Consider the following 23,863-nt stretch of genomic DNA (forward strand, 5'->3'; position numbering starts at 1 on the left):
GTCCATTTATCCTTTCACATTTATTCTGTTTGTCTGTCCTTCCTTCTATTCTCTTTGAATTTCTTTTTTTGCCATTGGAAAAAAGAAAAAGTGAATCCTATAAAATTTTAGAGGATAGGCATGGCTCAAAAGAAGAAATATGAGCTTCTTTGCAGAAGCAGGAGGTCTACAAGCATTGTACATTACACATTGTATTCAGACTTTTTCAATGTATTGATCAGTGTGTTGAATTTTTTCCCTTTTTTAATCTTAACAAGTACTACTTGTTATAGGAGATGAATGTTTGGGATGGGAAGGGAGAAAGAAGCTAGAAACAACTACGGTGATGTTTAAAAAACTAAATGCATCAATAAAAACATTAAAAATCAAAATAAATCCTTGTAATGAATGCACAGATAAGCAAAACAAGTTTCTTCATTGGGCCTATCTAAAAATGTATGTTTTCATTCTGCATTGTAAGTTCATCTGCTTGTGAGGGTAAGAATGGGGCTTGGGATGAATTGAATAGCTTCATTATCTTAATTAACTGTACTAAGAATCATTGCACAGTAAGTTTCAGTGTTTGAAATTAAATTAAGATCTACATTTCTTTAGAGCTATCATCAATGCCAACAACTCTAATTTTTAAACAATATGAAATTTATAAAATATCTAACTTTTGAATTTGTTGGAGTTCACATAATCTTTTAGAAAGTTCTGCCTTCCAGTTTCTTCCTTCCCCTCTTTCTTAAAACTGATATACCTCAGACTACTTTTCATGTAAAAATATATTCCAAAGAAAATGTCAATATCATTGTGAACCATTGGAAAGTACTAGGAATTAGGATTATCAAAGTTTCTAAGGCTCTAGCCTTGTTGTTCTTGCCTCATTCTCAATTATTAGCAAATGTGAACTTCCCTTTAGTCTTAACCTTTAACTTGGGTCAGAGGATTACATTTGACATCAGGGCAAGAGCGGGGGATGGGTAATCTGTTGAGGATTTTTCCAGCACAAGCTTTCTGGAAATCTCATTCACTGATGATCTAGAATGAAAATTCTAAGCCTGAGAAAGTCTTTAATCTCAATATCTTTAAAGTTAATTTTTGTTTTGTTTTTTGGGGGGAAGAAGGATAATCTTATTTATTCCCTTTTTTGATAGTAACAGGTTTAATACCCATTGTTAAGGAATTCTACTTGTTATTTGAATAGTATAATGATGCATCTTTTTTCATTTACCTTGCCCTGCATTTTGCAGCTGCCCTACAATTCAGGGCATGGTACAGCATCCCTTCATTATTGTACTAAGCTAAATTGACAGCCCTTGATGATGAGGGTCAAGTTTTGCCATTGAGCTGAGCTTCAGGCTCTAATAATAGGGTCCAAATTCACAGTTCAACAGAATAGATCCATAGATCCAGAATACTTGGTTTGGTGTGTGTGTTTGTGTGTGTGTGTGTGTGTGTGTGTGTGTGTGTGTGTGTGTGTGTGTGTGTGTTTTAGTTTCTGTTCTGATACCATCAGCTCTGTCTCAGATGGATCACATTCTTTATCACAAGTCCATCAGAGAAGTCACTTCCATATTTTTTCTGCTAATTGTAATTCCCTACATTCATTCCTCCCTACTACCATCTATTATATTTTCTCTCTCCTTTCATGATCCCCCTTCAAAAATGTACTGTGGAGGGGTGGCTAGGTGACTCAGTGGATAGAGCACTGGTCCTGGAGTCAGGGATACCTAAATTCAAATCTGGCCTCAGACACTTAATAATTACCTAGCTATTTGGCCTTGGGCAAGCCATTTAACCCCATTGCCTTGCAAAAGCTAAAAAAATTTGTGCTGTGGGGCAGCCAAGTGGCACAGCAAACAGAGCAACAGCCGTGGGGCCAAGAGGCCCCAAGCTCACATACCACCCCAGAGACCCAGCAACCACCTGGCCCTAGACAGGCCACCAAATTCCATCACCTTACGAAAAGTAAAAAAGAAAATGAGTTATATCTGACTATCCTCTCCTATGTTCTACCCTCTCCTCTATCAACCACATCCCCCCTCCCCTCCCCCTGTCCCCCTTCCTCTTCTTTTTCTTCTACATGTCTATACCCTATTGAGTGTATATGTTCTCTCTGAGCCATTCTGATGAGAATGAAGGCTCCCTCATTGCCCATTGTATTCCCCCCTTCCATACCATTGCAAAAGCTACATGAAATATCTTTTATATGAAATATCTTAGCCTATTATGCCTCTCTTTTCTCATCTTCCCAGTACATTTCCCTTTCACCTAATGACTCCATTTTTATCATACCATTATTATCATATATTATATCTTCAAATTCAGCTCTCTCCCATGCTTCATCTATAAAAGCTCCTTCTACCCACTCTTTATTGTAACCAAGAAAGCATTTCTGTGTGTGTGTGTGTGTGTGTGTGTGTGTGTGTGTGTGTGTGTGTTTTCTTTTTTGTAAAAAACAATGGGTTTAAATAACTTGCCCAAGGTCACACAGCTAAGTATTAAGTGCCTGAGTTCGGATTTGAGCTCAGGTCCTTCTGACTCCACGTTCAGTACTCTATCCAATGTGTCACCTAGCTGCCATTTGTCCTTCATTTTCAAAGAGGACCATGTCATCTTATCGTGATTTGCAAATGAATTGGATTTAAGTGAGACAACAACTGTGCAGTCACCAGCCTGCCTCTCTTCTCTAAAGTCATCTGAATGTTTTACTAACCATGAGATGAAGAAAAATCTTTTTTGATCAACTGGTGTGCCACTCCGAAAAAAAGCCATCTAACCAAAGCAAAGCTGATCCCCATTAAGTCCTTGAGTGTAGTAGAGTCCTGCTATTGTTACTTTGATCTCTTCTATGTGCATTCTTTCTTTTTTTACTTGAAGAAAATTAGAAATGACTTTAAACTTGTGAAGTCAGGGTAAGAAACGTGAGAAATAAAAAGAATAGTTCCACTTTGCAAATTAAAAAGATGTTCTCTATGTAGCATAGGTTCCATTACTATGACTCTTAGATGGCACTTTTTCTTATACAGAAGTCAAAATCAAATGTAATGCAAATAATGGCAAACAATGGCAAAAAAAAATAAATGTCAAAAATCACACTAACTTTTAATGTCAGACTATCACATATTTTTCTGTACACTTTAGGAATTCACTCCTAAAACAATCCCTGCCCTGCCTCCTGCTTGTCCCTGCCTTCTCTACCCAGGGCCCTGCCCCACAAGCCCAGGCTCTTCTTTGTCATCCTCTTCCCAGACTATATAGTCCCCAGACTCCTCCTGGGTCCTCCAGCCATCTCCCCTCACTCTAGTGATTATCTACAGTTTATTCTATCTTGCACATATTAATGTGCATATACCCCCATTAAACTGAATTCTCAGGGCATGATGTAGTTAGCAGTTCTTTTTGTAGTGGCAAAGAATTGAAAATTGAGGGTTTGCTCATCAAACGAGGAATGACTGAACAAACTGTGGTATATGTATGTGATAGAACACTATTGTTCTGTAAGAAATAATGAATGGCTAGATTTCAGAAAAACTGGAAAGACTTCCATGAACTGATGCTAAGTGAAGTGAGCAGAACCAGAACACTGTTCACAGTAACAGCAACATTGTGTGATAATCAGCTATGTTGGACTTAGCTCTTTTCAGCAGTACACAATAATCAAAGACAATTCTAAAAGACTTGTGATGGAAAATGTCATTCTCATCAGTAGAAGGAACTGTGCAGTCTGAATATAGACCATAGCATACCGTTTTCACTTGTTTAAAATTGGTTTTATGCATTTTTCCTTTTTTGTTCTTATTCTTCTTTCACAACTTGCCTAATTTGGAAGTATGTTTAATAAAGTTATACATGTATAATTTATATCAGATTACTTGCTGTCAAGGGAAGAAAAGGATGGGAAAATGTAGAACTCAAAATCTTATGAAAATGAATATTGAAAATTATATTTATATGGAGTTAAAAATAAAAATAAGTGCTATTAAAGAATTAACTGGACTGACTCCCATCCTAGGGAGATCATCATTGTCCTCCATCTCATGCCCAAGCTCCACCCTAATCCTCCTCTCCTTCTCTTGGCACTGCCTCTAGGCAGGAAGCAGTGGTTTCATGATCTATGAAGTGGTTGTTGAAAAAGGCAGGAAGTTAGCTTGCAATCAACTGGCTTGGTGTCAGACATATAAAAACTCCTGCAGCAACAGAACCAGGTGAGCCTCGGAAAGCCTCTGTCCCAACATTTGTCTTTTCATCTGCATTACAGGTAAGATCTCCCCCTCCCCAAGCTAGACCCTCCCTGCCCCTTTGCCCAAAATATTCTTGTCTGGATTAGCCCTGCCAAAGGGAAGGGAAAAGTTAGAGACTTTAAAAATTTGGTCCATCAGTGATACACTCTCACCCAAGGGAGATTTTCTGTTAATGTGCCCAAAGCCAAACTCATCATCTTTCACCCCAGATCATCCTCTCTTCCAAACGTCTCTTCTACTACCAACATCCAGGCACTCAGGCTCAGCTACTTAGGTGTCATTCTCACCTTTCCATTCTTTCACACTTCATATCCAAACACTCATGACATCCTATGTTTTGTACCCCTAGAACATGTCCTCTTCTCTTCTCAGACACTGTAATGAACCATCATCTAACGTCTAGATTATTTCATGGCTTCTGATTAGTTTTCTTACTCAAGTATCTCCATTCCAATTTGTCCTCTCCTTAAGCTGTCCAACTGATCTTCCTAAAGCCCCAATCTGCCCATGCCACCATCTCCTCCTTCACCTGTTCAATAAACCACTGGCTTCCTATCACCTCCAGAACCTTTCCCCAGCCCACTTTTCCCAACTTTTTTTCACCTTACTAAAGGACCCAAAAACTCTGGTCCTCTTGCCCTTCCTTGAATAAAACATTCCATTTTTCAGCCACTGGCATTTTTACCTGTCCCTCTTATCTGGAATTCCCTATCTCAACTCTACCTCCTGGCTTCCCTGCCTTCCTTTAAGTCTCAGCTAAATTCCCCTTTGGACAGGAAAGTTTTCTGGAGCCCCCTTAATTCTGGTTTCTTCCCTCTGGGAAGAATCCCAATTTATCCTTTATATATCTCATTTGTAAATAATTGTTTCCATGATGTCTTCCCTATTAGAAAGGAAGCTCCTTGAGAGCAGGGACTGTCTTTTGCCTTATTTTGTCTTCCCAATGCTCCTGGTACATAATAGGTGCTTAATATTTAATTATTCTTTGACTTGGCTTTAAGATCCCCTACTACTTTTATTATCCTTCTTTCTCTCTGACCTAATCTTGTGGCTACCCATCCATCATCATCATCATCATCATCATCATCATCATCATCATCTCTCTCTCTCTCTCTCTCTCTCTCTCTGTGTGTGTGTGTGTGTGTGTGTGTCGCTGACTCTGTCTCTCTGTCACTCTATCTGTTCTCTGTATCTGGCTCTGGCTCTCTCTGTATCTCTCTCTGTATCTATGTCTCTGTTTCTGTATCTTTCTATGTCGTCTGTCTGTTTCTCTTACATACACACAGACCCCACACACACACACACACACACATTCCCAAACACACAGAGCAATATCAGATAGCCCATATCACAAACACAACATGTATCAAACATAAATAGAACACTCCGTGTGAAATTCAGAGAAGGGAAGAGACAGCTATCAGCAAACCTGGAACCACCAGCAAAACTGGAACACCACAGCAGTATAAGCAGGTGCCCTCCAGGAGCAGCGTTGTCCTCTGTGCTGGTGAGCTTCCAAATTGTCAGTTGCAGGAACAGGTAATTGCCCCAGTGGTGTCCATGGTACACCCCTATTACTTCATACCTTTCCCATTCCACCCTACAGCTAAGGAGGGGCCCCTAGGGAAGATTAGGTTGCTGACTATGGAACAAGGAAACCTCAGAGCTGTCCTAGAGAGAGAATTATTGTTGCTTAACTCAGCATATCCCAAGACACAGTTTCTAATGATTCCTCTCAGGGGGAGCCAGGTAAAATATCTGCTGCCCAGAAAAAGGTGAAGAAGACTGCTCTAAAAAAGAAGCAGGTAATTAGTAGGCATTAATAATTGCTTCTTCATTGTTAATGAAGAGATTGTTAATTGAGGCAGGGAGGTGGCAAAGAGGATAGAGTAAGGAGGGTGAACTGGATTTAGGGAAACCCAAGTTCAAAAGGAGGCTTCAGACATTAAGCTAGCTACAGGACCCTGGACAAGTCAACTAATTTCTCTCTATCTCAGTTTTTTCATCTATAACATGGGGGTAATAATGATAACCTACTTTCCAGGGTTGTTGTGATGATCAAATGAAGATCAAATATGCATTGCATACCTTAAAAGATCCTATAAAATGTTGCTAGAGAAAGAACTTTAGCTCTTGCCCAAGTTAGGTTGTTGAGTTTGGTGTGAAAGAACCTGTCTGACTTGAGATCAAGTGCTGTATGACCTTGGGTAAGTCACTTAACCCCATTGTTTAGCAAAAATCCGAGAGAGAGAGAGAGAGAGAGAGAGAGAGAGAGAGAGAGAGAGAGAGAGAAAGCAATTTGTCTAAGGCCATAAAAGTAGAAATCAGCAGAGCCTGGAGTTTAAGCTAGGTCCTCTGGAATTAAGTCCAGTTCTTTTTGCAATGTGCCTGGAGAAGCTGGGGGTGGTAGGAAAGAGACTTGTGGTTTCTAGCTAAATCAAACAGTTTAATATGATAGGAAGGGAGAAAAAAAGGAAAGACTGAAGAAAAAAAAACCTTGGAGAAAGTGTTGGGGTTTGCATCTCCATAACATTGGGGATTAGCACTGGAAGTCTAAGAAAGATTTCAAGTGGTGTGGAGTTCTCTCCCAGGCAAATTGACACTTTATTCGACATTGTGCTGGCACAGTGGGATGAGGGTTGGGAGATAACTCCAGCAAAGAGGCATCTGGCAGACTCATTTATATAGGGAAAGAAGAAGGAAGAAGAGAGAAGAATTAATCTCAGATAAATAATTATCTATTTGAAGTGGGTCTGGAGGTCAGAAATTGGTGACATCAAGGGACAATTAGAAGGGACAGAACTTCTAATTAAGTTATAAAACATGCTTGTAAGAAGGGCTTTTATATATCAAAGATGACCCCAGGTACTAGAAGTAAGCCATTAAATGTCTTGACCAAACACACAGAAAAGCCAAGGCCTTGGGCAAGAGGTAGAAATAGGGGTAATAGAACCAGTCATAGTTAGAATTCCTGGTTGTGGCAAGGACCTAGGAAGGATATTCTGAGCAGATCTGAATGTTAGGGAGGGAGCTCATTAATTGGGCTCCCATCAAAAGGAGACAGATATAATTCTCCAAATCATTAACGTTAAGAAGTCTGCAAATCAAAGTGATTCTGGGCAACTAGGTGGCACAGTGGATAAAGCACCAGCCCTGGAGTCAGGAGTACCTGGGTTCAAATCCAGTCTCAGACACTTAGTAATTACCTAGCTGTGTGGCCTTGGGCAAGCCACTTAACCCCATTTGCTGGCAAAAACCTTAAAAAAATCAAAATGATTCTGAGGTTATACCTCACACATGGGTTAAACTGACAAAGATGATACAATATGGGAATAGTTCATAGTAAAGGGGTTGTGGAAGGGTACACTAAGAGCTGAGAATTGGTCTAACCATTTTGGAAAGCAATTTAAATAATCAGTTATTCAATGAGCATGTATGACTTGCTTGATGACTCGTGTGAATAAAGTCACCTGACCTCTCTGTCCTAAATGATGCTCAGTAAGTCTTTAAGCTGCTAAGTTTGACTTGCAGGGGTAGAGGGAATTCCCTAGACTAATGAAATCATACATAGAAGCTCCGAAAAATGCGATATAAAGCACTTCCATTAATGTTTGTCTCATTTTCAAAGAAGACAATGACATCAGGGAGATGATGCCATGACAAACATGAATTGTATTGGGGGGGGGTGCGCTTTGCTCAGTCACCAATCCCACTTTCTTCTCCAGAATCATCTAGTTCCAGTGACCAGATATGAATCAGAATGACTGAAGATGATCCTGGATGTGAGGCAATCAAGGTTAAGTGACTTGCCAAAGGTCACACAGCTAGTAAGAGTCAGGTGTCTGAGGTTAGATTTGAATTCCCATCCTCATGACTCCAAGACCATTGCTCTCTCCCATAACATGCACAAATTTAAGACCATACAGAATAAAGATACTTAAAGGTATTGGAACTTCCCTACCTCTGAAATTAGCACTTTATATATAGTCTTAGCTGCCTGGGATACATAGAGGTTAAATGATTTGTCCAAGGTCACACAGCCAGGATAGGTCAGAAAAAACTTGCCTGTGATTCTCCAGGTTTTGGGATCAGCTGTCTATCCACTATGCCTGACTTACCCTCAGGGTCTAACTTAGTCTAAGAGGTTCCCCCCTCCAAGAGTCCAGTCCTCCAGCAGGCCCTATGCCCAGCATAGGCAGGGTGCCCATTAAGCCTTGCCTCAGAGGGGGAGGAAGAGATGGTGAAGAACTCAAAGGGGTCCCATTTGACCTCAGCTTCTTTCATGACTTCTTGATGTTGCCCCTGGTTTATTTCTCCTCCCCCATTAGGACTTCTAATCTCACCCTCGTCCTTCCCTGGAGTCAGTCCTGTTGTTCCATTAGACCCTACTCCCAACATTAGGCAGACCCTCTTGATAGTCAGATTATAAATTTCTCTATGGAAGAAATACTCAGAAGGACTCTCTGTTGAGCTTCAAGGGTAAAAAGACAAAGCTTATGACAGGAACTCCCCCTTAACAAGCTTGCGTTATATCGTTGAGGAACAAGGGAAAAGACAACAAGAACATAGAAAATCATATATTTAGAGTTAGTAGGGGCCTTAGATTCAATTCAATACAGTGGACATTAATTAAAGGTCAAGTAGAAGGGAATAAAAAAGACAAACGACAGATCTTGCCCCCAAGAAGCAATCTAATGGGAGGAAACCCATGCAAACAAAATTAGGAAAAGCTAACTCTAGAAATAATTAAAAGAAGGAAAGCACTGAAATTAAAGAGATTAAATAAGGTGAAATTATAGAGGCCAGTTATTCAAACCCTCTCATTTTACAAATGAGGAAACTGAGGCCCACACAGGTTAAGTGGTTTGCCTAAAGAGGCAAAAGAAATTGGCAGAGCCAATTTTTGAACCCAGGTCACTCTCATTAAAAACTTATTAAGTGTGTCCTCCATTCTAAAATGAAGATAATAATAGTCTCTACCTCCCCAAGGTAATTGTGAAGAGCAAATTAGAGATTTATCAGGTGCTTAGCATATTGTCGTTGTTGTTTTTCAGTCATTTCAGTCATGTCTGATTCTCCATGACTCCATTTGTGGCAAAGATACTGGAATGGTTTGCCACTACCTTCTCCAACCTATTTTACAGATAAGAAAACTGAGGCAAACAGGGTTAAGTGACTTATCCAGGATCACAGAGCTAGTAAGTATATGAGGCTGAATTTGAACTCGGGTCTTTCTGATTCCAGAACCAGAATTCTGTCCAATGCAACACTTAGCTGCCTATACTTAGCATACTACCTGGTGTATAACAGGTCCTTAATAAATGTTTCCTTCAGGTAATTTCCATTTTTCTTAGTCATTGGAGTTAAAGGAAAAAGTTCTTAAAAACAAGAGGTAGGGTGGCTAGCTGGTGCAGTGGATAGAGCACCGGCCCTGGAGTCAGGAGTACCTGAGTTCAAATCCAGACTTAGATAGTTAATAATTACCTAACTGTGTGGCCTTGGGCAAGCCACTTAACCCCATTTGCCTTGCAAAAAAACCTAAAAAAAAAAAAATAAGAGGTATATGGGAAAGTAGAATTGACTCCCATAGTAGTTAAAAAGTTCCTATGCATTAGAAGTCTTCAAAGGGAAACCAGGCTTAGGCCCTTTTGGGGAAGAAAGGGGGCATTTTTATATTTTGATTACTTATTTGGGACTATTTCTGTTGCCTCAGGGAAATCTTTCAAGTCTGAAATTCTCAGGCGATGATAATGAGATACCAGATACAAAATTAGGAATTGGGGACATAAGAATAAAACCAACAAAAAAAATTTTAAATGCTCTTGTTGATAAAAAAAAAATGTATATTCTATTTTGAGTGATGCTTCTAACCCAGGGTAGACAACAGACATGTTTTATAGAGATGGACTGCAATCTCAGTAAAGGAAAGTCAGGATATTTTTTTCTAGAAATGTGATCATGATTGAGGGCAGTTCCAAAACCTTTCCTTGATCTCATCAGTCATTGCCATTTCGGGGCAGAAGGCCATTCAGGAGAAGGGGGGCACATTTGAGGTCTTCCTGAACTCAGGGAGGTGAGGACACAAGAGTTTGTGTTCCAAGCATTCCTCACTAATAACTTGCAGAAGGGTCACTGGCAAAGATGGGGCATAGGAGAAGGGGTCAGGGGAATCTATAGATGAAGCTTAGAGTGACAGTGTTGACTGGATCCTGAGGGAGGGTCTAGTACAATTCCCATTTGAGGCAAGAATCCTCTCCTACATTTTCTCCAGAGTCTGTCTCTGAATACTTTCAATGATGGGGAGATCACTCTTCTTCCTCAAAGCTTTGTCATTCTGTTTTTTGTTCTAAGGACTTTTTTATCTCTGAACCTCACTAAAGGTCTTCTATCTCTGATATTCTGGATTGTAAGGGCCCTGTCAGTTCTTTGGTTCTAGGATCTGTTTTCCCTCCTTGAAAAAATGACCTCCTTAACCTCTGCCACCTTTACCATTCATGGTCACATAAGAAATGGCACTGGCTTGAGTTAAGCTGTTTAAAGGAGGTGTTGGGCAGGCTGGGACACTTGAGTCTCTTATGCCAAGGAAAATAGAAAATATTAGCTGAGAACCATCTGGCCAATGGATTCTCATCACCCCAGCCCCAGTCCACTCCCAGGACCTCTGGGGGGCAAATGCAGCTTTGGACAGGGAATCTGTCATTGATTCACCATGTGACCTTGGGTAAGTTCCCTTCTATCTTTGGCCTCAGTTTCTCTATCTGTAAGGTTAAGTGGTTAGTCTTTCTTAAGGTCTCTTATAATATTAATTAATTCTCTGTTTCTAAAATTAATGATCTGGGTACACTGCCTCTATTAACTTCAGTTTCCTTCTTGAGACATTTTACCCTCAGGATGCTGACCACCCTGTACAAGTCATTTTGGAAGGATGAGTACTGGTTCCCCCCTGGGTACACATGGGCTGACCTGGAAGATTCAGATGGCATCACATACCCTCATCCCAAAGACCTGCTGACAGCCATTCCCCTAATATTTGTCTTATTAATCTTTAGATTTATCTTGGAGAGGTAAGTCAGCTGTGAGAGATTTTCCCTTACTCCCTTTTGAAAAAAGAAAATAAAATGTTTTTGATGTCTTTTGTTTTTAGAAAACATTTGCAATGAAAAAAATCTTTCTACCAACTGTTTTTGATAAAAGTCCTATATAGAGATATACAGAGATATAGTTATCTATATAGGTACCTTATTCCCCGTCAGACCATAAACTTATTAAAGGCAAGGATGGCATCTTAAAGTCTATATCTCTCTCTCCAGCTCAAGTACTGAATTTTGTATCTATTGGTAAAAATAAGTATTTACCAAATAATGAATTTCAGTGGTGGGGGGGGGGAGGCAAGGGGTAAAGAATATTTGCTCTTTGACTATGGTACAATATCTTGGGGAACCCATCTGATACAACAAAAGGGATCTTCCTGTCCCCTTTCCTGACAGTCCAAAAAGTCCTTCCCATAGGAAAATATATGATTTTTCCCCCTCTAAGGTAAATAGTATGCTCCAACACCCTCAAGCTATGTCTGATTGACTAGTGGAGCTGGTGGACAAATTTTGACTGACAGCTCCCAAAGGGAAATAAATGGGTGGGTTCCTGTGTACTCAGCTCCTCTTGTTTCCTCTCACAGAGCCATCGGGCTACCTTTGAGCAAAGTCCTGGGTGTACGTGACACCCTCAGGATTAAAGTTACTCCCAACCCCATTCTGGAGTCATTTTTCCAGACCCGGAGTAAGAATCCTAAAAAGGTGAGCAGATCTGAGGTTTGTATGCAATTAAGGATTTTGTAAGGTTTAAATCCCCATCCCCTTTAATAGGGCAGTCTCTGATGTTCACTGGTCCTTGAATAAGAAGTGGGGGGAATGGGAGGTGTTTTGTGCCTGGAGCTTCCTGAGACACCTACTCTCTGTTTTTCTGTTTCCTCTGGAGAGGGTGACATTTATTCTGAACATGAAGTTCTACCAACCTCTAACCTCAGAGGGGATTAAGAGTTCATAAGAGGGGTGGCTAGGTGGTGCAGTGGATAGAGCACCAGCCCTGGAGTCAGGAGGACCTGAGTTCCAATCTGACCTCAGACACTTAATAATTACCTAGCTGTGTGGCCTTGGGCAAGCCACTTAACCCCATTTGCCTTGAAAAAAACCTAAAAAATAAAAATAAAAAAAATAAAAGAGTTCATAAAACCTGGGTTCTAATCCCACCTCTGCCACTGACTTGCCTTGTGACCTTAATCAAGTCACTTTTTTGGGTAGTCTCATCTGTAAAATGAAGAGATGATCCAGCTTTCCCAGTTTTCCTAGTCTATGTCCTGGAGACATGGTTTTCTCCCTATGAGTCATTTCCTCTACTTCATCTACATGTTCAATATATTCAATAAGTCACCTAGTCTTATTGATTGTATTTCCATACCACGTCCCAAACTCTGCCCTTCTCTTCATTCCTCCCATAGTCACTTTAATTCAGGTTTTCAATTCCTCTGCCCCCCATTATTGTAAAGGCCTCTTCATGTGTTCCATGACCTCCAATGTCTTCCACACTACAATCCATGTGCCACACAGTTATCAATCAGATATCCCTAAAACTCCTGTCTGGCTGTGCCATGCCTATGATCCCATAAGTAACTATTGACTCCAAATTAATTCAAATGGTTCTTTTTGACCTGTAAAACCCTATGTAATTGTACTACAATCTACTTTTTAAGATTTATTGCACATCCTTAACCCTACACCCTCTGTTGTAGCAAAATTCACCAAGTAAGGAATGTTCTTCTTCTTCAGAAATACTCTCACTTCTTCATTGTGGAAATCCCAAATCCTTTCAAGGCTTTGACCTCCTTCAGAAACTTTTCCAAATCTTCCTAGTTATTAATATTCCTCTGAAAATACTTTATATTTATTTACATCTATTTTGCATTTAGTTACATGTACACATGGTGTATCCCCCTAATAGAATGTAAGTTCAGTGAAGGCAGGGAATACTTATAGTTTTCATCTTTCCACAGTGTCTAGGGGCAGCTAGGTGGAATAGTGGATAGAGCACCAGCCCTGAAGTCAGGAGGATCTTAGTTAAAATCCAGACTCAAACACTTAATAATTACCTAGCTGTGTGATCTTGGGCAAGTCACTTAACCCCATTGCCTCAACCAAAAACAAAAAAACAAAAAACAAAAATAAAAAGAAGCAAACCAAAAAAATGTAAAAACAAAGACTCTCTTCCCAACCTCCTCTTTCCCCAAGGGCAGCACAACTATGGATGGGCCAGGGTATGCTTTGGAGAATTTTTTTACAGGGAAGTTATGTTACAGCCTGGGAGTAGGGGAGGTGAGTCCTACAGAAGGAGGCTCAAGAACGTACAGCTACCATCTTCTTCAAAGCCTCCAGGACCCTGGAGAGCAGAGTCAGCCCTTCCTGAATAGAGACACTATTGTGAGTTTAAGGGAGAGGAGAGTCATCTGAAACTAAGGTCTTCCCTTTGTCTGCCCTACCCCTAATTTTCTGTTATTCCTAGGATGAGCTTGGTCACCTGGCCAGCCAGTGCAACCTCTCTGTGAGGCAAGCTGAACGTTGGTTTCGATGCCGGAGAAACCAAGAACGACCATTATTGACCAAGAAATTCACTGAAAGTTTGTGAGTTGGGGGGGGGGGGGGGGGGAGGGGGGAAATCTGATGGAAAATTTACTCCAAGGTATTGAGTCAGAGAGCTATGGAACCAGGCCTGACTTGGAAAGCAAGGTCTCCATTGTTCATCTCTCCGCTCACGCTCTCTCACCCCAGCAATATGATCTCATTCATTCATTTCTACTCTTGTTCTGTATTTTCAGTTGGAAATTTTCATTTTATTCGTGTTCTTTCTTTGGAGGTTTGTTCACCCTCTACAATGTGAGTATGTCCTGTCCCATCCCTGCCACATGACCACCCCTTTTCATTTGACTCCTCATCCATTCCATTCCCATTATCTTAGTCCTTCTGCCTTTTTCTGTCCAACCATCCTCTTTCATCATTCCCCAGTCCCTTCCATCCTCTCATCTTCTCTTGGTTCTCTGTTCCCACACTGTTAACCTTGCCCCTTCTTGCTTTCCCCATTCTTTGTGTCCATTTGCATGTCCCTATATTCATCCTTTCCAGTTCCCTTTACCTTTGTGATTTTTTTGTCCTCTCCATTTCTTATTCTCTTTATCTCTTTCCACCCTCCTTCATCCCTTGTCTTTCTAGCTCTTTTAATTGTTCCTTCTTTCATTCCTTTGATTCTTAAATTCTTTATTCTGATCCTCCATTCTCTGCCTTCTTAGGCTCCCCACACACATTTATCTTTACTTTCTCATCCTGTTCCTTATCTATTTCATTGTCACCCCACCCTTACTCCAAGTCCATCTTTCCCCCATCAACCCTAAATCATGTCCTTCATTCTCTTTTATCATCCCATACTGTAGCCCCATATGGGGCTGGGTGAGGCAAGGTCACAGACTCTCCAAGGGCGATGTAGCTAGACTGATCAATAGACAGGATGAGTCAGACAGGTACTGGAACAGAAATACTGCCACTCAATCATAGAAATGAGGGTTTCAAAAGGAGCAAGTCCATACTTGGTGGAGAAGGAGAGGAGGAAGGAGCAGGTCATAGAATCCCAGGAACTGAGACTGGGAAGGGACTGCAACTGGTATCTTGTCCAACCCATATAAGACAGGAGTTCACACAACAACATATCTGACAAGTGACTATCACTTAGCTTTGGTTTGAAGACCTCCACAGCAAGGGAAGACATCACCTTCCAGGGTTCACTTTTGGGACAGCTCTCATTAAAAATGAGAAATTTTTCAAGCCAATATTGACTTCTTTATAATTTCCACTCATTACTTCTGGTTCTGCCTTCTGGGGTCAACAAGATGAATCCCTCAACCTCGTGACAACAGACTTAAAAACATGTTCCCCTTCTTCTCCAGACCAAACAGTTTCTCTAGATCCTCATATGACAGGAATTCAAATCCCTTCCCCATCCAATCAGTTACCAAGTCTTGCTGATCCTATTTCTATAACATTTCTTGAAACTATCTCCTTCTCTCTACACCCACCAGAGCCCCCCTACTTCAGGACCTCATGATGTCTGCTCTCCACTATTGCAATAGACCTCTAATTGGCTCTGTGGTCATTATTATCTCCTTTCTAACAGTCCATTCTCCTCACAAACATACCTAAAGCTACTGTCTTACCATGCCACTTCCCCTTTCAAGAAATTTTAATGATCCTCTGTTGCCTCTAAGATGAAATACAAACTGTCCTCTTTGATCTGTAACATTCTTCATAATTTGACTCTAATCTATTTTTTGAGGCTTATCACATGTAAACCATATTCTAGATAAATTCACTTACTTCTTGCTGTTGGTTACCCTCCTCTGGACTCTCCCCTGCTTATCCATGTCCTTTTTACAGCGATGCATAGAATTGTACCCAAACCTCCAGATCAGATTTGATGAGGAAGAATATAGTTAGATTATTCTCTATTCCTAGAAGCTATCTATGCCTCTCTTAATGTAACCTAATTTACAATTAGCTCTTATGGCTGCTATATCACACTACTAAAAACCTTTAATTTTTTTTTTGAGACTGGGAATCTGGTTAAATGTTCCAATCATTTGGAAGCTTCCTAGTTTGACAGATCTCCCTAACTCAATCCATACCTCCTTGCTCTTCCAGAAGAACTAGATGCTAATGATGTGAAGGGAAGTAAAAAGGAAAAAAGGTCAAGTATCTAACCAGCAAATTCACAAAGTTTGCTTCTGACTTTTTCTGAACCTGGGAAAGAGTGAAAAGAGGAGGCCAGGTTAAGGATAGAAGATGATACGAAGTGGTGTTGCAATCATTCCTCTTAAGTGCTTAGAGGTCTCTGGGAAAAGATTCAAAATGATAGGGAGGAGCCACTGCTTGTGTGGACTAGTGATTCTGAGAGCAGTGTCTAAAACATATCCTTTGCTTCTTTTAGGAAACCTGGTTTAGCCAGCCAGAGACAACATGGATTGGATACCCTAAGCAGGTGAGCAACATTTGGCCAGTGCCGAGTGTGTCCACTGAAACAATTCCTAGGGAGTAACAAGGATGAGGAAGAGGAGGAAGAGGAGGAGGAGGATGAAAGCTATTATTTATAAAGTTCTTTAAGAGTTGTAGGGTTGGCTAGGTGGCACAGTGGATAAAGCACTGGTCCTGGAGTCAGGAGTACCTGGGTTCAAATCCAGTCTCAGACACCTAGCTGTGTGGCCTTGGGCAAGCCACTTAACCCCATTTTGGCTTGCAAAAACCTAAAAAAAAAAAAAAAGAGTTGCAAAGCACTTTACAAATGTCATATCATTTGATTCTCACAACAAATCTGTGAGGGAGGTACTTTGATTATCCTTATTTTACAGATGAGGAACCCAAGACAGATAAGGTTAAATGGCATCTCTAAGGTCGGACAGCCAGGAAGTGTCTGGGGCTAAATTTGAACTCAAGTCCTGACCCTAGGTCCAATAGACCTTCCACTTGCTCCTTAGTGGCCAGTAAAGAATGTTTGCTATACACTCTTCCCTTTTCCAATACTTACTCCAAATGCCTACCTTCAGATCACAGAATCTTAATGTTGGAAAGGAAGAGAAAAATTATCATAACTGAACAAAATTCTCATTTATAATTACTCAAAAAAAAGTTTACATCATCTTTTCAAGTCAGCCTGATCTACTTTAAGATAATCCTCTTAAGAAATTTGGTCTTAGGAATGAATGAATGAATAAAAAATAAGTTTGGTCTTACATCAAACCTAAATCTGGCCCTCTGTAGCTTCCTTCCACTAAGACTAGCTTCCAGCTTTGGAGCTGTCTGCCACATTATAGCTCTTCAAGTATTTACAGACATTAAACATGTCCTTCTTTTATTTTGTTTTATCCAAGTTAATAATGCTCAGTTATTTTAATAAATCTTGATAATGATCAAGATGACCCCAAGATGACCCCAAGATCCAAAACTATACAACTTTCAAAGTTTTTCAAAGTCTTCCTAAAATAAAGCACCCAGAACTCAGCACTATGACCAAATCAACTTCACTATAATTTTTTCCTGTCCCACAATTAATTCTTGCAAGCATTCCCTACAAAGTTGTCCCACATCTTTTCTTCTCTCATTGAGCTACCTGCACCATATTAGGCATGTTGTTAAAAAAAAGGTACAGACCCAAAGGGGAAAAATATGAAAAAATACAGAATTTGAAAAATAAAATGCTTCAATCTGCATTCAGATTCCATCAGTTCTTTCTCTGGAGGTGGATAGAGTTCTTCACTTTGAGTCCTTTGGAATTGTCTCAAAATGTTGTGTTGTTGAGAATAGCTAAATCATTCATAGTTAATCATATTACAGGGATGCTGTTTCTGTGTGCAACATTCTCCCAATTCTGGCCACTTTGCAACAGTTTAAGCATTACAGATTTTTCTGAAACTTATCTGCTCATCATTACTTATAGCACAGTAACATTCTCTGACAATCATAAACCACAATTTGTTCAGTTATTCCCCAATTAATGGGTATCCCCTCAATTTCTAATTCTTAGCTACCACAAAAAAAAAGCTACTATAAATATTTTTGTACAAATAGGTCCTTTCCCTTTTTTGGATCTCTTTTGGATAGTGCTGGATCAAAGGGTTTGCACAGTTTTATAGCTCTTTAGTTTTTTGCTAAATTGCTCTCCAGAATGGTTGAATTTACTAACAATGCATTACTGTCTCCAATTTCCCACATTCCCTCCAACATATATTATTTTTCTTTCTGTCATATTAGCCAATCTGAGGGTTGGTTTACTTTGATTTTCTCTAATCAGTACTGATTTAGAGTATTTTCATAGATAGCTTTGATTTCATCTGAAAACTACCTGTTCATATCCTTTGACTACTTATCAATTGGGGAATTGCTTACATTCTTATAAATTCTATAAATATATAGTGAATCAGTTCACTAAATGTTTAAAAAATGAGACCTTTCTAAGAGATATTGCTGGAAAAAATTATTCCCAGTTTTCTGCTTTCCCTCTAATCTTAGTTGCAATGTTTTTGTTTTGTGCAAAACTTTTTTTTATTTAATACAATCAAAATTATCCATTTTATTTCTAGTAATGGTCTCTATTCTCTTATTTGGTAATATTCTTCCCTTCTCCATAGAACCCAGGTCCATTATTTTTTGATCTCCTAATTTGCTTGAAATCACCTTTTATGTTTAATTTATGTATCCAGTTTGATCTTCTCTTGGTATACAGCCTAAGATGTTGTTCTCTATCCAGTTTCTGCCAAACAGTTTTTCAGTTTTTCCAGAAGTTTTTGCTCAACCCTGAGTTTATGTTTCAAAAGTTGGGATCCTTGGGTTTATGAAACATGAGATAACTATGGTCATTTACTACTGCATCTTGTGAACCTATTGTCTTCCACTGATCCACTACAATCTTCCTTAGCCAGTACCACATAGCTTTTTTGGTTGTTTGAGGGTTTGGGGTTTTTTTTGGCAAAACAATGGGGTTAAGTGACTTGTCCAAGGTCACACATTTAGGTAATTATTAAGTGCCAGTGGTCAATTTGAACTCAGGTCCTCCTGATTCCAGGGTTGATGCTCTATCCACTGTTCCACCTAGCTGTCCCCATGTAGTTTTGATGATTACTTCTTTGTAATGCAATGTGAGATCTGGTATAGCTAGACCACCTTCCTTCCACATTTGTTTTCATTAATTCCCTTGATATTTTTGAACTTTTATTCTTCTAGATTTTCTAGTTCTAGAAATATTTGTTGATAGTTTGATTGATATAGCATTGAATAAGTTAATCTAGGTAGAATTATCATTTTTATTATATCGGCTCAGTGTACTCATGAGCAATTGATATTTTTCCAAACATCCAAATCTGATTCTATTTGTGTGAAAAGTGTTTTGTAATTGAGTTCATGTGGTTCTTGGGTTTGTTTTGATAGATTACCTCCCAAGTATTTTATATTATCTATGGTTTAAATAAAATTTGTCTATCTCTTGCTGTTAGACTTTTTTTGGTAATATAAAGATAATGATTTATGTGGGTTTGTCTTATATCCTACAACTTTGCTATAGTTTTTAATTATTTCAAGTAATCTTTTAGTTGATTCACCAGTATTCTCTAAGTATACTATCCATCATACAAGCTGCAACACAACTAATATGGAAATATGTTTAGCATGATTGTACATGTATAATTTATATCAGATTATTCAGGGTGTTGGGAGGGAAGGGAAGGGAGGAAGGGAGAAAAATGTAGAACTTAAAACCTTACAAAAAGATGATATTGAAAACTATCTCTGAATGTAATTAAAGTATGATATTTCTGTTTCCTTGTTCCCTATTCTAATTCTTTCAATTTCTTTTTCTTATTTCTATAGCTAATATTTCTAGTACAATATTGAATACTAGTAGTGAAAATGAACATCCTTACTTTTCTCCTATTGGGAAGGCTTCTAACTCATCCCCATTATAAATTATTCTTGCTGATGATTTTAGATAAATACTTCTTATCATTTTAAGGAAAGTTTCATATAGTTTCTATTAGTTTTGTTATTGATATGGCCAATTATACTGATAGTTTTACTAATTTGGAACCAGTCTGTCATCCCTGGTATATATCCCATGTTATTTTATTTTTTCCAATTACATTCAGAGATAGTTTTCAATATCATCTTTTTGTAAGGTTTTAAGTTCTACATTTTTCTCCCTTCCTCCTTTCCCTTCACTCCCAACACCCTGAATAATCTGATATAAATTATACATGTGCAATCATGCTAAACATATTTCCATATTAGTTGTGTTGTGAAAGAAGAATCAGCACTAAAGGGAGGAAATCATGAGAAAAAAACATAAAACAAGTTTTAAAAAGTAAAAATTGTATGCTTTGGTCAGCATTCAGACGCTACAGTTTCATCCTCTGGATGTGGACAGCATCCTCCATCACAAGACTTTTAGAATTGTCCTTGATTACTGAACTGTTAAGAGGAACCAACACTATCATAGTGGATCATCATACAATGTTGATGTTAATGTGTACAGCATTCTTCTGATTCTGTTAACTCCACTAAGCATTAGCTCATGTAAGACTTTTGAGGTTTTTCTGTACTACCCATTCATGATTTCTTACAGAATCTTACTCCATCACATTCATATACCACAATTTGTTCAACCATTATTCCTTTAATTTCCAACTCTTTGCCACCACAAAAAGGGCTGTTATAAAGATTTTGTACATTTGGACTTCCTCCCTTTTTTATGATCTCTTTGGGATACAGATCTAGTAGTAGTATTGCTGAATCAAAGGGTATGCACAGTTTGACTGCCCTTATATGCCCTTTGGGCAAAGTTACAAATTGCTCCCCAGAATGATTAAAACAGTTCACAACTCCACCAGTAGTGCATTCCAGTTTTCCCACATCCCCTCCAAGTTTGATCATTTGTCTTTTTGTCATTTTAACCAATCTGATAGGAGTCAGGTAGTATCTCAGAGATGTTTTCATTTAAATCAATAATGATTTAGATCATTTTTTCATAAGACTATAGAAAACTTCAATTTTTTCTTCTGAAAACTTCATATTCTTTTGGCATTTATTAATTGGGGAATGACTTACATTCTTATAAATTTGACTCAGTTCTCTATATACTTTAGAGGAGTCCTTTATCAAAAATACTAGTTGTGAAATTTTTTTCCCCAGCTTTTTGTATTCCTTCTAGTTTTGGTTACATTGGTTTTATTTACATCAACATTCTTTAGGGAAATTTGTCTATAGTTTTATTTCTATTTTGACTCTTCCTTCTTTAGGTACCAGCACCATATTTATGTTGTAAAATTCTTGCCATATGCTTGAGAAAAGTAGCTCATAATTATTGTTTTAATTTCCTCTTCATCGGTTGTGAATTCACCCTTTTCATTTCTGATTCTGATAATTTGGTTTTCCTCTTTTTTTACATCAAATTAAACAGTGGTGTTATTTATTTTCTTGTTTTTTCTTCATAAAACCAGCTTAGTTTTATTTATTAGTTCAATAGTGTTCTTTCTATTTTATTAATCTCTCCTTTGATTTCAAATTTGCTGTTAATCAAGGATTTTATTTTTTCTTTTTCTAGTTTTTTTAATTTGCATACCTAATTCATTGATTTGTTCTTTCTCTACTTTATTCATGGAAGAGTTTAAAGATATACATTTTCACCTAAGTACTGCTTTGGTTACATCCTTTAAATTTTGGCATGTTGTGTCATTTTTTGTCATAATCTTTAATGAAATTATTGATTTTTTTCTATAATTTGTCCTTTGACTCCTCATTCTTTAGAATTAGATTATTTAGTTTTGAATTAATTTTTAATCTCTTTTCATAGTTCTTTATAAAACGTACTTTTTATTACATCATGATCTGCAAAGAATGCATTTAATATTTCTGCCTTTCTGCATTTGATTCTGAGATTTTGGGGGGGTCTTAATTCATGATCATTTTTTATGTAGGTACCATGTACCACTCAGTAAAAAAGTGTTTCTTTTCCAACTGGGTTTTCTAGAATTCTGTCCTATCTAACTTTTCTAAAATTCTTTTCACCTATTTAACATCTTGCTTGTTTATTTTATGTTAAGATTTATCTAGGTCTGAGAAGGGGAATTGAGGTTCCCCTGTAGCATAGATTTACTAGTCCTTCCTGTATTTAACTTATTCTTTAAAAATTTGAATATTATACCATTTGATGAATATATGTTAGGTTGGTTTTCTTGAAGCAATTGGGCTTAAATGGCTTGCCCAAGGTCACACAATAAGTCTCTGGGATCAAATTTGAATTCAGTTCCTCCTAACCCCAGGACTAGTTCTCTATCCATGTACCACCTAGTTACCTATATGTTTAAAATTGAAATTACTTCATTGTCTATGGTACCCTTTAGCAAGATGTAGTTTTTTCCCTTATCTCTTTCAATTAGATCTATTTGTGCTTTTGTTTTATTGAAGATCATGATTACTATTCCTGCTTTATTTTACTTCAGCTGAAGGATAATATATACTTCTCTAGTCTTTTACCTTTATTATATGTGAATCTGCTTGAAATATGTTCTTGTAAGCATCATATTGTATGATTCTCATTTTTAATTCATTTTGATATTGATTTCCACTTTATAAGTGAGTTCAGCACTCTCACATTCAGTTATGATTACTGTGTATTTCCTTCCATTTTATTTTCCACTGTTTATATTTCTTTCTCTTCTTTCATCCTTCTCTCCTCACAAGTGTTTTGCTTCCTGACCACTGCCTCTCTCAATCAGTCCTTTCTTCTATGAACTCCCCTTTTACTCCCCTTTAGAGTAGGATAGACTCTATACTCAACTGAGTATTCCTCCTTTGATTCAAATCCAATGAGAGTAAGGTTCAAGCAATGTTCACCTCCCCCTCTTCCCTCTTTCCTTCCCCTTCAATAGGTTTTTTGTGCCTTTTTTTATGTGAGATAATTACTTCAATCTACCTTTCCCCTTCCCTCTTCTCCCAGAGTGATCCTCTTTCTCATCCCTTAATTTTTATATCATTCCATCAAAGTCAACATTTTCATATCTTCTCTCTGTTTATACTTCTAATTACCAAATAATGATACAATTCTTATGAGTTTTAGGTAGAGATATAAAAGTTTAATTTTCTCTTGTTTTCTCTTTCTTATTTATCTTTTTATGATTCTTTTGAGTCCTGTATTTGAAAATGAAATTTTTTTTGTTTAGTTTGTTCTTTTCATCAGAAATGTTTGAAATTCTCTATTTCACTGAATTTTCCCCTTGAAGGATAATGCTTAGTCTTGCTAGGCAGATTATTCTTGTTTTTAATTTAAGCTGTGTGACTTTCCAGAATATCATGTTCCAAGTCTTTTGATCCTTTAATGTGGAAGATGCTAGAACCTGTATGATTCTTTTTTTATTTATTTTTATTAAAGATATTATTTGAGTTTTACAATTTTCCCCCCAATCTTGCTTCCCTCCTCCCACCCCCCACCCCCCACAGACAGCATTCTGTCAGGCTTTACTTTGTTTCCATGTTGTACCTTGATCCAATTTGGGTGTGATAAGAGAGAAATCATATCCTTAAAGAAGAGAAGAGAAGTCTCAGAGGTAACAAGATCAGACAATAAGATATCTGGGGGTTTTTTCTAAATTAAAGGGAATAGTCCTTGCACTTTGTTCAAATTCCACAGCTTCTTATTGGGATACAGATGGCACTCGCCTTTGCAGACAGCCCAAAATTGTTCCCGATTGTTGCACTGATGGAATGAGCAAGTCCTTCAAGGTTGAACATCACTCCCATGTTGCTGTCTGGATGTACAGTGTTTTTCTGGTTCTGCTCATCTCACTCAGCATCAGCTCATGCAAATCCCTCCAGGCTTCCCTGAAATCCCATCCCTCCTGGTTTCTAATAGAACAATAGTGTTCCATGACATACATATACCACAGTTTGCTAAGCCATTCCCCAATTGAAGGACATTTACTTGATTTCCAATTCTTTGCCACCACAAACAGGGCCGCTATAAATTTTTTTGTACAAGTAATGTTTTTACCCTTTTTCATC

The 23,863-nt window shown here is 38.3% G+C and overlaps 1 protein-coding gene across 1 annotated transcript in view; it reads left to right on the forward strand.

Annotated features, from left to right (window-relative positions):
- Positions 1 to 4,173: 4,173 nt before the first annotated feature.
- Positions 4,174 to 23,863, forward strand: part of LOC141501221 (ceramide synthase 4-like) — a 34,520-nt gene continuing 14,830 nt past the window's right edge. Inside the window, exons 1-6 of the mRNA XM_074205016.1 lie at positions 4,174 to 4,246; positions 11,105 to 11,293; positions 11,905 to 12,022; positions 13,782 to 13,900; positions 14,095 to 14,152; positions 16,251 to 16,301. Of these exons, the coding sequence (XP_074061117.1) occupies positions 11,121 to 11,293; positions 11,905 to 12,022; positions 13,782 to 13,900; positions 14,095 to 14,152; positions 16,251 to 16,301 (519 nt within the window). The 5' untranslated portion in view covers positions 4,174 to 4,246; positions 11,105 to 11,120. The remainder of the gene's footprint in view (positions 4,247 to 11,104; positions 11,294 to 11,904; positions 12,023 to 13,781; positions 13,901 to 14,094; positions 14,153 to 16,250; positions 16,302 to 23,863) is intronic.

This window comes from Macrotis lagotis, chromosome X, assembly GCF_037893015.1.
Source record: "Macrotis lagotis isolate mMagLag1 chromosome X, bilby.v1.9.chrom.fasta, whole genome shotgun sequence".
NCBI classification, from domain to species: domain Eukaryota; kingdom Metazoa; phylum Chordata; class Mammalia; order Peramelemorphia; family Peramelidae; genus Macrotis; species Macrotis lagotis.